Source organism: Buteo buteo, chromosome 22 (genome assembly GCF_964188355.1).
Source record: "Buteo buteo chromosome 22, bButBut1.hap1.1, whole genome shotgun sequence".
In the NCBI taxonomy this organism is placed as follows: Eukaryota; Metazoa; Chordata; class Aves; order Accipitriformes; family Accipitridae; genus Buteo; species Buteo buteo.
The window spans coordinates 12,724,311-12,737,013 of record NC_134192.1 but is presented as its reverse complement, the minus strand read 5'-3'; the positions used below and the strand labels follow the sequence as shown (position 1 = coordinate 12,737,013).

Here is a 12,703-nt window from a genome sequence, read left to right as displayed (position 1 = left end):
TGAGTGAGATAGAGCCACCAAGACACATCCTGCTAAGGCAAGAGGGGCACAGTGCTCTGCAGCAGCACTGCGCTGTGCCCTGACACCCTGGACCACCCCAGGCAGGTCTGGCAAACACCAAAGTCTCAGGGGATGCTGCTTGCAGGGCTTAGGGAGGGCAGCATGTCCCCGCAGTGCAGCCAGGACAGCACAGGACCCGTGGCCTCAGCTGACCGTGCTGGTGCTCAGCAGGCCCCCCATGTTCCCCAAGGCTGAGCCGTGAGTGCCGGGAGCTGTTGGAGAGTCACCTGCCCGTCTGAGCAGGGATCTGCCTGGGCAGGTTTGGCTCCCGGCAGCTGTGCAGCTTGGCTGCCTCACTGAGCTGGGCTACAACCCATTTGGCATCTGTAGTGGATTGACCTTGGGTGAATGTCAGGTGCCCACCAAGCCGCTCTATCACTCCCCTCCTCAGTAGGACACTGAGGGAGAAAATAAGATGGAAAAGAACTTGTGGGTCAAGATAAAGACAGTTTAATAAAGCAAAAGCAAAGGTCGTGCACGGAAGCAAAGGCAAACAAAAGATTTATTCTCTACTTCCATCAGCAGGCCATGTCCAGCCACTTCCCAGGAAGTAGGGCTTCAATAGGTGTAGCAGATGCTCTGGAAGACAAATGTCATAATAACAAATGCCCCCACTCCTCCTCCTTTCTCTTAGCTTTTATTGCTGAGCAGATGTCCTATGGTATGGAATCTCCCTTTGGTCAGCTTGGGTCAGCTGTCCTGGCTATGTCCCATGCCAAGATCTCGCCCAACCCCAGCCTACTGGTCAGGGGGGAATGTTGGAGAGACAGCCTTGATGCTGTGGGAGCACTGCTCAGCAGCAGCCAAAGCACTGGTGTGTTATCAACACCTTTCTAGCTACCAGTACAGAGCACAGCACTCTGAGGGCTGCTAGGGGGAAAATTAACTCATCTCAGCCAGACCCGATACAGCATCTTAGGGAAAAACATATTTCATAAGTGAAAGGAGATGTCTGAGATGACTAACTGTGGCTTGATGGGTTTGCAAACAGTGTCACAGCTACTGCCCCCATGGCTCTGCCACCCTGGTGTGGTGACACAGCCTGGTGGCACAACCCGACATGGCTTGCTTGGCCATGCAGTGGGGAGGGGGGCCTGGACCCTCTCCTGAGGCGGTCTGGAAGGGGCAAGGGGAGAATTAAATAGGAGGTGAATTGCAGAAGCAGGGCTCCCCGCTGAGCCCCCAGAAGAGAGGAGCGGGAGGGAGCCAGGGGGAGATGCTGGGAGGGCTGGTGCTTCCCACGGTGCCTGAGAACCTGAGCCCTGGGCTCAAGGGCAGAGGAACAGGCTTATCTGGGCATGACCTCATGCTTGTGGGAAGCCTGCTGAGAGCTGGCATGGCCCTGGCACTGCAGGTGGGACAGGACCTTGCCTGCGGGCCCTGGGCACGGTCACTGGTTGCTGCAGGGGGGTTTGTCTGGAGATGGGGATGTTGTCCCGGAAGCACGTGCTGGGCAAGGAGCGCCAGGGCAGTGGAGGCAGAACCAGGGTGGGGGGGCAGGGGCTCTGCAGGGCACCAGGTTCCTGGAGCGTGAGATTTTACTCCCCTGGGCTTGGCTGCATCCCTACCTGGAGAGGCTGTGACACACGTACCCGCCACCTGGCTCTCGCTCCCAGTTCTGGGTGTTACAGCAAACATGGGGAAGCTGGTGCCAAGGTAAGGAGCCCTGATACAGCCTCGTCCCTCCTGCCAGCCTGTGGCCATGCAAAGTGCTGCCAGCTTGTGCCCCGATTAACTCATCACACGTCCCACGCTGCAGCTGGGGCCTGGGCCTCTTCCTTTGTTCCAGCCCCAGTTCACGGCTCTGCAGCTGTTTCTCCGAGGACTGTACCCAGCAGCAGCTCCAGCCCACGGCATCTGCTCTGAAACACTCCCCAGAACATGTCCCTCCTGAACAGCCCCGCCACCCCTAGCCTTGGCCACCCGCATTTCCCTGTTTCACAGCTCTGAGCAGTGTCTGCCAGGCACCCTGGCACCCATTTCCTCCCGCCTCCAAGGATGAGCATAGCCAGAGCAAAGCTCAGGAAGGCCCCCCCATGCATCTCCCTCTACCCCACACAGCTCAAGCTGCCCTGAAGAAGTGCCCTATGCGGTTTTCATGAGCTGGGCTGAGGCCTTGCAAACTTGACACTTGCCAGCCACCACACAGGCAGCAGTAGCTCAGGGGTGTAGCAGTGTCCCCAAACAGCATCATCCACTGCGGCAAGACCACATAGCTGGTGACTGGCTGGAGTTGGAGCGGCTGCCAACACTGCAGGGGAATTGGGACCATGGCAGCAGGGGTGGGAGCTGCCTCCTCCCCACCATGGCACTGGGATGCCAGAGGTGCTGTTGGAACCTTCCCTGCGAAAGCTACGCACACTGTGGGGTCCCTCCCTGCTGAGCTGGGAGTGGCGTGGGAGAGGCAGCAGGGAGAGGAACGTGCCTGGGCTGCTGAGTCGCCTCTCGGAGACACAACACTGCAAGCAGGGGCTTGTCCCAGCTTCACCACAGCCCCAGGGCTGGTAGCGGCTGAGCTGTGTGCCACCGCCACAGCCTTTGCCCTCTCCTCCTCAGCCAGACCCAGCTCATACTGGAGCCCCTTGGCCGGTTATCAGGGACGTGCTGGGTGACAGGGTGGTGGAGCAGGTAGCACCATAGGAGGAAGCACCAGCCATAATTTTACCCTGATGGAGGTGCGCAGGCAGGTTGGGGCTTTGGGAGACAGCATGAGGCGTCTGTTGCTACACGCTTATCTGCTGCCCATCGCTCCTGTGCTGGTTCCTGGAAAGCCGTGGAGGCGGCTGTCAGGCACCGGCTCGTGGCCTTGCCGGGGGGAGCTTGGCCCTGCTGCAGCAGGCTCTGCTCAGGGACTCACAGCAAAGGTGCGCAGCGGCAGAGTGGGCTTCGAGGCAGCAGGGTCAGAGGAGGGGGACAGAGGGGCACATAGCATCCCACCTGCCTCTTGGCAAGGAAAGTGCCTGGGCAGAGGGAGGGAGGGAAGCCACTCCTGCTGCTGCTTCAGAGGTGCCTCTGCCCTGCCCATGGATGATTTTGGGAGAAGCAGCCAAGGGCCATATTCCCATGCTGAGTCCCAGCTCAGATCCTGCACCACAGCCTCTGTGCCCAGATCGTACCCTGCACCGCACTTTTCCCACCCAGCCCAGCCCCAGTTCCCCGTGGGCAGCGGGACATTCCCCCACAGGCTCATCCAGGCAGGTTTGGAGCTGTGACACCACACGGTGCTGCCAGCACTGGCAGTGGAGCACCAGGGCTTGGGGACAGCAGTGTCCCTGGGGAGAGAACACTGACCTCTGCCTTGTCTGGACAAAGCAAGGCAACATCACCTCACGGGTGACACCCACCATGGAAAGGCTTTGATTTTGTTTTTCTACGCCTCAAGGTTTCCTCACATCATGCAGGCGCTCACACAGTCGATAGCAGTCTTGGGCACTCCTGGCAAACCCCACCCCACCGTGCCGCGGCATGGGTGCTGGATGCATCCCTGCTGCCATCACTGCCATGGGTTTGAGCCCCCACCTTGTCACCCTCCAGCTCCCCAGGGTGCCATAGCCCAGCTGCTGCCTGTGGAGAAGAATAAATCACAGAGTGGGGGCTATGCAGTGGGAGAAGGGGAACAAAATGGCTTTTCATGCCATAATCCTTTGTAATAAAGCACCAGGGGGAAGAAAGATGATAAACAATGTCTCCTGTGTGAGCCAGCTGCTTCCTAAAATAAAGCACTCCTCCATCAGCTGCCCAGGCTCAAGCACAAGTGCGGGCACTGCCACACGACACCGGAGCTGCATCCCCCACGGGAGCATGTGCTCCTGCAGCTCCCAGTACTGCCCCATGGGCCAGCGGGAATCTGCAGAATGCAACGGGGGGGGCCAGAAATGAGCAATTGATACTGGCCACTTTCAGGAGCAGGCTGTGAGGCATCGAAGGGCTCGGCACCCCCAGGCGCCAGCAACACGCATGCTGCTTGGCAAAGGCATGCAGCAAAGCTGCTCCCACCTGCGTCCCACACCGGCAGCAACCCGAGCAAATGTGGGGAGCAAGGCGGGTTGCAGAGTGGCTCAGTGTGTAACTCCCCAGCTTTATTTAGCCCTGGGTGCTGGCAGGAGCCCAGTTCTCACCAGGGCTCTGGAAGAGAGGGCCAGGAAGCTCTGAGTGCTCCTGGTTCATCGTTACTGAGGCTGAGCCCTTGCTGTCAGGGGATAAGTAAGCTCATGCTGATAAACCTGGCCTCCCGGGCATTATTTCAACAGCAGCAACAACTTCTTTGCTGCTGGGGAAGGTGTCGGGGTGTGCCAAGTGTGGCAGCCTGGCTTTGCCAGCCACCACACAGCCCACAGCGGAGTGTACCAGTGCAGGTGTCTGTAGGCGCCTGGTTCGCTTCACTGGTGCCTTTGCATCCACTGGTCAGGGATGGTGGCTTTCCTGCCCCATGGCCACAGGGCTCTCCAGCACGGCACTGCTCCCTGCTGCAGGATGGGGACAGCTTGTCTGTTAATCCTCCCCTTGTGTCACTGAGTGTCCCCAGGGTATGGTCTGACCTACAGTGCCACATCACACACTTTCTCCCACCCCGTGGTGGCTTCCCATCAGCTCCGTTCCCAAAGGACCATGGTCACCAGCTCGCACAATATTTTCATTTCCCCATTACTGCTTACTCTTTTCTGCTTTCCGTTTTTACAGCCAAACACATAACTATCCACGTGCAGGGATGCACACACATATCCTCCCCAAAAAACTCCCAGCAGGGGTTTTTCCCTGGCAGCTCGTGCTTGCTGCCCCCTCACCTCCCCTTTCCACCACGACCACTGCGGGGTTTGAGCTCTGCGCTTGGCAGTGTGTCCACCCAGGCAGGGGAGACCTGGTGGGGAGAGGCTGACCTGAGTGATGCAGAGGTAGTGACACATTTTCCCCGGGGATGTGGGGAGTGGTGGTGGGGGGAGGACCCACACATGAGGGAGCTGCAGCATCTGCCCGCCTGCACAACCTGGCTTTGCCATACCCTGTTTGCTCTGGTGATAAACCTACACTTTCCAAGGGAGTGTTTACTTGGACCAACTGCAGTGTGGCCTGGGACTGGCGATTTCCTGCCATCCAAACCCGGGAGCTGCCCCAGGCCCCGCTGACACCGGTCACTGCCACCTCTTAGCTCTCACCACTTTCTGCTGCAGCTCCGGGGGCTGCCAGATGGAGAGCAGCCAAGGGAAAACCCTGGCTGCCGGCATGCAAAAGCCTCCCTTGTGCTGGGCGATCCGTGCTGCAAACCAGCATGGTACTGCGGGATGCGTGGAGGGTGCCGCAGCCTGGCAGGCTGGGTGCACGGCTTGGAGGAGGGGGACACCGGGGTGCCCAGTGCAGGGCCATGCACAGGCTGACTCAGGAACGTCCTGCAAGAAAGGGGATTATGATCCTCCACACAAGCGTATATGGGGTCAAATCCTCTCCCGGCTGAGTCAGAGGGGATGGAGCAGCGGCGGGGGCAGATGCCCATCCCAGTTGCAAGCCCTGATCTGAATTCCCCCATGCTGCTGATCACCAGGTATTTGCCCAAATTCCTCCTGCGGGTGACTCAGCCTCCTCCTCCCTCCTCTGCAGCGTCGGCCACAGCTCACCACCCGATCGAGTGATGGGAAGAAACCGCCCCAGGAGCAGGGGGATAGGCCCTGGCTGGGGAGAGGCATGGATATTTCCAGGAGGAGCTGGCACATATAACTTAGATGGGGCCTGACGAGGAAAGGTGGCATCGAGCCCTGCCAGGAAGGCCCAGCTCCCAGGATGGCATCCTCCATGCGTGGGTGGCTGCTGGGGCAGCCCGTGCTGCTGAAGCCACCAGGTTTCTAGGGAACATCAGCCTGGCAGGCATCCTAGCCTCCCACACCACTGGCAACCGTGTGCCCATGCGTGCCACGGTGAAAAAGGGAAAGTCTGGGGCAGGGATGGAGGGAAAGTGTTGATATAAAAGGCTTTTCTGTAATGGTTCTCCCCTTACTGGCTAATCCTCTGCTGGCACCAGGGACATTTTGGGCACTGGGTTGCAAAACGGCTTTCTCTTTTTCCTCAGACCTGAGGATATGGGGTTTGGGCAAAGTGTCTGGTACTTTGCTGTGCACCATTCTGGCAGCGATGTGGGTGGGAGAAGTGCCTAGGCTGCCCTCATTTTGGGTGGGCACCACTGCATCAGCCATATGACCCACTGAGATGGGTTTGCTGGGGCTGGGGAGCTGCCCCCAGCTCCAACTGATGTCCCCAGTGCCAGGCTGGGGCTGCCAGCCCCTGGAGTGGTTTCATCGGGGTACAGAATTGGCCGTGGCAGCACTTAACCCCATGTCTAAACTTGCATCGCTGCATTCCTGGGGTGGCCACAGTGAAAAAGTAACCCAAACCGAGGTGCATCGACACCCCTGTCCTCACCCCGCAGCACCCCAGCATGCAGCAAGCTGGTCCCATGGGCTGGTTCCACAGGCTTGAGGTGAACGCTGGAGCATTGCTGGCTCCTGGCACCAGCAACCCTGCCATTTGGGGCAACCGCTGGGGAGCCGCAGCCCTCACCCTAGCTGGTGAACCAGTCAGCCCCATAGGAAGGGGCTGCGCGGTTGGCAGGCACCTGGGGTGCCCAGCACCCCTGGGCAAAGTCTCTACTGCCCATGTGTGCAACACAGGGCAAAGGGGAGGTTTTTGTGAGCATGGTGGTGCCAGGGACGGGGCACTCCTGCCGTGACCTTGCAGAGGTCTGAGTGACTCAGGGCGAGATAAGTCGACTGGTGGTTTTCCATGCCTGCAGAATGGCCCATTGAAGCACAACTAAAAGCACACAAGAGGGAGTGGCGCTGGGTGCAGCCAGGGTACTATGGGCAGCCACCAAGACCTCTCCGTCCCTAAAAGCCTGGCTGAAGAGAGGGGATCAGCTCTGCCACTTTGTGTTTCCATCCCAAAAGCTTCATTTGGTTCAGCTCACGGTCTGGCTTTCAGGGACAGGGAAAGGGCTCAGGCTGGCTTTACGTCTGGGTTTGACCCGACTCCCAGCCTGGGCACATGAAGCGGCCAAGGGATTGCAAAGCCTCTCTGCAGAAGGGAGAAATGCTGAAGCTGCGAGAAGGTGCTTAACCTTTAGTGGTCTGCAAGCCCTGCCTGCTGTTCCCAAGCCCAGCTCTTGCTGACATGACCTTTTCTACCTTCCGCTTTCAGAGAAGGGTCCGAAGAGGCCCCCTGCCCCCTCCCCAGCACAGGGCTAAGCCTGCCTCTGCCCAGTGAGAGAAACCACCCCCAAGAAGGGATAAGCCCTGCCAGGGCAATGAGTGGCTGCTGCCACCCTGGCAGCCCACCCTGGCAGTTGACACTGGGAAAAGGATTCCCATGTTCAGGATATGGTGCTGTCCTGGGGACATCAGGGTGCTGAGGGGCCACAGCCATGCTGGCATGTGCTGAGCTTCCCAGTGCTCAGCTTGGTGCAAGCAGCAGCCCTAGCTGGGCCTCAGCATTTCTCCCCACCACCCTCATCCCATGGAAAACCCCACACGCTGCTCTGACAGCACACAAACACCAACCTCTTACCTTCAGCTCTTTCGATTCTGCTTTTTAAGGGGCAAAGGCAGTTGCAGCCACACAAGCAGTGTTATTTGCAGTGTGGGTGGAGGTACTAGGCAGATAGGCACCATGTCCAGACAGGCGCAACAGCCCCATGTTTGTCTCCAGCTGACCAGGCTCACTAGGGACACTGGCCAAAACTGTTAGGTGGCAAGTCTGCCTCCACCTCCTCCATAAGCAGCCCGTTCGGTGATCCTGCAGGCCAGGTGGAGGTGAGGAAATCCTAGCAGCATCCAGGAAGCCTCAGCATAGACCTGGAAGCACTATCAGACGCCAGCTCCCTCTCGCCCACACTGCGCTGGAGGCTGACGGCAAGACACACGGATCTCCACTCCTGCAAAGCAGGGCCGAGACCAGCCTAGAGAGTACCCAAGGGGTCTGCTGCATTAATCCATCCTTACAAAGCTGCAAAAACCTCCTTCAACCAAGGGCAGGGGTGGAGATTGGCTCAAGGTGAAGAGAAGGGCTGCGCCAGGCAAGGGGAGAGCTCTGCTCTTGAGAGCTGGGTGGACAGAGCCAGCCTGGCCACAGCACCAGCAGGACCCAGGCCAGCATCCATATTACCAGCACAGGCACCTCCAGCCATGCACGTGAAGAGCCAGCCCAGCTCCACAAGTGATGTTTTTAAGCAGGGGACACTAACCTCTTTGAAGCAGGAGGCTCAGCCTTCAGGTGGGCAGGAAGGCTCAGGTTAGCATCTACTTGAAGATGCACCAAGAAACTGCTATGATGGTGGGACTGCTGGTGGAACACAGTGGCCTCAGCCAGCTGAGCCCCCAGCACCACAGCAGCAATGCTCCCAGCTCTGGTCTCCCACAGGCCACCAGGAACTGAGCCCTACACAAACACCAAGCTGGACTTGCCCTGCAGGGAACCAGCCCATATAGCCCTCCAAGCAACACCAAACCACCAGCACTGCTGCACCAGGCAGAGACCTTCCCACCCCCTGGGCAAGCCAGGCTGCAGCCTGAACCTTTGCCAGAGAAGAAGCCACAAGCCATAGGTAGGTCATTACGTTTTTTATTTTATAATAAACTTCTCATTTTTCCCCCAAGGAAGACAAAAAACTGTGAGTGAGGCTACAGAACACTGTCAGTGAAGAGTATGCGAGACAGACCCAGGCCACAGGCCAGGCCAGAAAGGATCCCCACTCCCCCAGGCAGAAGGGGTCTGTCCCCAGGAGCCTCCATAGCCCTTGCTCACCTCCCCACTGCATTAAAGCAACATCAGAGCTGTCAACAGGAGTTGGCTGAGCAGCAGAGATGGGGCTGGGTCAGGCTATTGATGGACTGAGTGCCACACTTTTTTCCCCCCACCCGCCAAAGCTGCCAGCAAGGTGGGACAGTGGGTTAGGTGATGCAGCTGTTTTCTATACATGTACATGATGTAAATTTAAAAAAAACACATGATTTAATTCAAAGCAAAAAAATCAAGTGGTCGCTCTTCCTGCAGGCCATCTCACTCTAGGAGGACTTCACGCATTCCTTCTCCTGCTCAATAGCTGCAAGAGAAGAGAGGTCCATTAGTCTCCAGCGCTTTTTTGTGGAAACAACCACTGGAGAAGGTTGCAGAGCAATCACTTGGGCCCTGGCACCCAGTTTTATGGTCTGACCCCAAGTGAGGTAGGCAAGCACTTCAAGTCAGAGGGTGATGAGACACACAGGGGTGACAGCAAGTTGGGCACCTGCCTTCAGCTCTCCTCAGGGAAGTCATGCCTTGGGGCAACAGCCCTCCGCACAAGATCGTGCCCGTTGCCCCCGAGGGCCATACCCTGACCCCTCACCTCGCACTCGGTGGTCTTCTCTGGGTCAGAGCCTAACTGCCCCAAAGCCTCTCTCCTCCGGACACCTCGGTGGTGAGACCAGCACCCGAGGGCACCCACTCCACCGGCCGTGGCCAACGCGTGCCTCCCACGCAGCCCAACGCCGGGGCTCCACCCTGGTCCCAGCCCGCCCCCCGCCCGCCGCTGCACTCACTCTCCTTGGAGGGCAGCGTGTTCTTCTCCTCCGTGTTGGTTTTCTTCAGCTTCTTCTTGTCGAATTTCTCCACCTCCGAGAGGTCTGGCTTGTCGCACATTTTGCCTGCGAGACCGCCCCCCGCCCCGCGGTCAGCCCAGGTTCCCGGAGATGGGGAGCGGCAGAACAAAGGCGGCCCGGCCCGCCCGGCCCCCGCCGCGGACAATAGCGCAGGGCGGGGCGCGCCGCCGCCGCCGCCGCCCCGGGCACCGCGCCGCTCCCCGGCTCCGGGCAGCCCCGGACCGGCCGGGCGGCCACCTGGGGCGGCCCCCAACCCCCCCGGTGCTCGCGTCCGCTGGGGGAGCCCTCCCCGCCCGCCGCGCTCCCCGCGGCACGCAGCCCGTCCCGCCCGGGACCCCCCCCTCCCCCCCCGCGTGCCCGCAGCCCCCGCCCGGGGGCGCCCCCCCTCGCGCGCAGCCCCCGGCCCGTCCGCCACCCGCCGACGCAGGCAGCCCCCCCGGCCAGAGAGAGCTGCCGCCGTACCGGTGCCGTGCCGTGCCGCGCTGCGCCGCCCGTCCCGTCCCGTCCCGTCCCGCCCCGCTCCGCTCCGCTTCCAGGTGAGGCTGGCGCGCGCGGCGTGGGGCGGCGCCTTATATAGGCCGGCCGCCGCCCAGCCCGCGCGCCCATTGGCCGCCCGCCGCCCGCTGAGCCTGCCGGGAAGCGTAGTCCGCCCGCCGGCCGCCGCGGCCGCGCCGCCCCCCCCGGGAGAACTGCCGCTCCCGAAGCGCCCCGCGGCGGTGGGGGGGGGGTAGCGGGGAGCGGGGCGGGGCGCGCTGGGGGCCGCGCCCCTGTGGGAGCAGCGGCGGGGGGAGCGCGTCAGCCGCCCTCGGCAGTCGCGGACGCGGCTGGCGCCGCCGCCGCCGCCGCCGCCCCCGCCCGGGGCAGCCCCGCGCGCTCACGGGTGCGCGCCCCGTGCCTGCAGGCTCAGCACGGGCTCGGCACGCCGCCCGCGGCGTGTGCGCGCGCGTGCACGCGCCCCCAGCTGGGATCCCACCCAGCCCTGCCGCCACCCCCGCTCCCCGCACCTGGGTGCCCCCCCCACGGGAGCGGGCGTCCCCAGGGCCGCCGTCCCGGCCCCACGCCCTCTCCCCCGAAGCAGGTGCCCCGCAGCCGCGGGGGCAGCTGCGCCCTGCGCGCGTCGCCGGGGGCGCACCCGCCGCTGGCCACCCCCCACCCTGCTGAAGCAGAACTCGTTTAAGCAAGCAAGCCCCGGGGATAAAAATAGCACCGTGTTTTCGCAGCTGTGGGAGATGCCCCACGGTCTCGCTCCACCCGCGGCCGCGCTGGCTCCAGCCGCGGCGCTTCCCGGAGAGATCCGGTCACTGGAGCAGCGGCGGCGCTGGCCGGCGAGGAGCAGACCACGCTCGCGGGCAGAGGCTCTCGCTGGGCCGTAGTGAGGCAATAGGGTGCCGGAAGCCCGGAGGGTAGCCAGTGCAGGCCGGAGGGGCTGGGGTGCCTGTGGAAAAAACACCTCTGGTGGGGGGGAAAGCTGAGCGTAAGTGCAGGCAGCCTATCTGTTGCTGGCTGGAGCGGGGAGCAGGAAGGATAGTGGCGGTCCGGGGGGCACCTGCGCATGGGCCACCAGGATGGGGAGTGGTTGAAGAGCCAGGATGCCTGGAAGGCCTTCCAGTAGGGTCCTGTAGGTGCTGAAGGGAATGAGGAGAAAAGAAAAAAGCATCCTGACCCCCACGGCAGGCTTGCCAAAAGCCTTCTGCAGAGATCCCGGCGTTCACGGCGAGCGGGAGCCCGCCGTAGAGCACCAGGGGTAGCAGCTGTGCTGCAGCAACTCTCACAACCACCTCCACCTCCTCCCAGCCTGCCGGCCTCTGGGTTTCTCTCTAGGCTTATCAGAGATTTTGCAGAGAAAATCCCCAGCAAGCATAAGGAAACACTTGCTTTGTGTTTTTTAGCTAGAAGGCTGCCATCTTGGGAGGGGGTGCTTGGTGCTCTCCAGCGACAGCAGGTCTTGGCCGGAGGTGGCCCTTTGCAGCAAGCCCCGAGAACACAGGCACCTTGCCCCTCCAGCCAGCAAGCGTGCTCCAAATTAAAGAAATGCCAATGGTTGGTGTACGCAGAAAAGGCAAAGGCTGAGATCTAAGGCTGGTTGCTACTCTGAGAGAAGTCTGGACAGCAAACAGCCTCCAGTCCCTGTCCCCCGGCGGAGTGGGGGAAGAGGAAGAGGCTGCAGGCAAAGCCCCAGGCCAGGCTGCTCCGGGAGCAGCTTTGATTTGGTGTTGTGGCTGCTCCCCTCCCCCGGCAGGGCCAGGTTTGGAGGGTGTCACATAGCCAGGAGCAGCAAGTCCAAGCAGGGCTGCCTTCACAAGCATCCTTCAAACCCACCCTGCAGAGCCTGCATCACAAAGCCCACCCTGAGCTGAGAAAGGGCTCATTTTTCCTGCACAGCCAAAAGGAAACAGAAAACCCACCCAGTTTCAAAATGAAAGCAGGAAATCCTTTTTGCCTTTATGCAAATAGTCAGACAAGTGTTTTACCGCGTGTTTACTCTCCAGCTGTGTCTGCCTTCCCCCCAGCTTCCCCCTCTTTCCCTGCCTGTTCTCCACACGCTTCTCTTTTGTGGACGCTGCATGGTGCGCTGTAGCTTCTGTCCCCATCAGGCAGCGAGTGCGAAAGGACCTCGTCCCCGTCCTCCCCCTGCACAGCCCCTCACCAGCATCAACTGCACCCACCCCAGCCAAGGCGCAGCCCCTGTGCGACATGTTGCATCTCCTCTATGCCGCAGCGCTTTGCAAACCCAGGGTCTTTGTCTGGGCACAAAGCCGCCACGGCAGACACGCAGGCAGGGGAAGGGGAGCTCCTGCTTCCCCAAGCCAGCCACAGCCACGGAGGCACCGCCACGCTCCTACAAACCACAGCTGGCGCAGCTTTAAAGCCAACCCTCTGCATTTCCAGCAGGCAAGGTGTGGGGCTGCTGTTGGGGAGCTTTTAAAATCCATCTGGCACAAAGAGCAAGAAAGGAGCTTATATCCCAGCAAGAGCTTTTTCCCCTGACAAATTTGCAAAGCCTCCCATAACCACACAACCCGCTT

At 60.9% G+C, this 12,703-nt stretch overlaps 1 protein-coding gene across 1 annotated transcript; it reads right to left on the bottom strand.

The window, feature by feature from the left end:
• Nucleotides 1-8,645: 8,645 nt before the first annotated feature.
• Nucleotides 8,646-10,296, bottom strand: LOC142043036 (thymosin beta-15A homolog). Its single transcript, XM_075053704.1, has 3 exons — nucleotides 10,140-10,296; nucleotides 9,618-9,722; nucleotides 8,646-9,142 (listed from the first exon to the last, which is right to left on the bottom strand). Exons 2-3 carry the CDS (start codon nucleotides 9,715-9,717, stop codon nucleotides 9,105-9,107), a joined length of 138 nt encoding a protein of 45 aa, XP_074909805.1. The 5' UTR covers nucleotides 9,718-9,722; nucleotides 10,140-10,296; the 3' UTR covers nucleotides 8,646-9,104.
• Nucleotides 10,297-12,703: the final 2,407 nt, after the last annotated feature.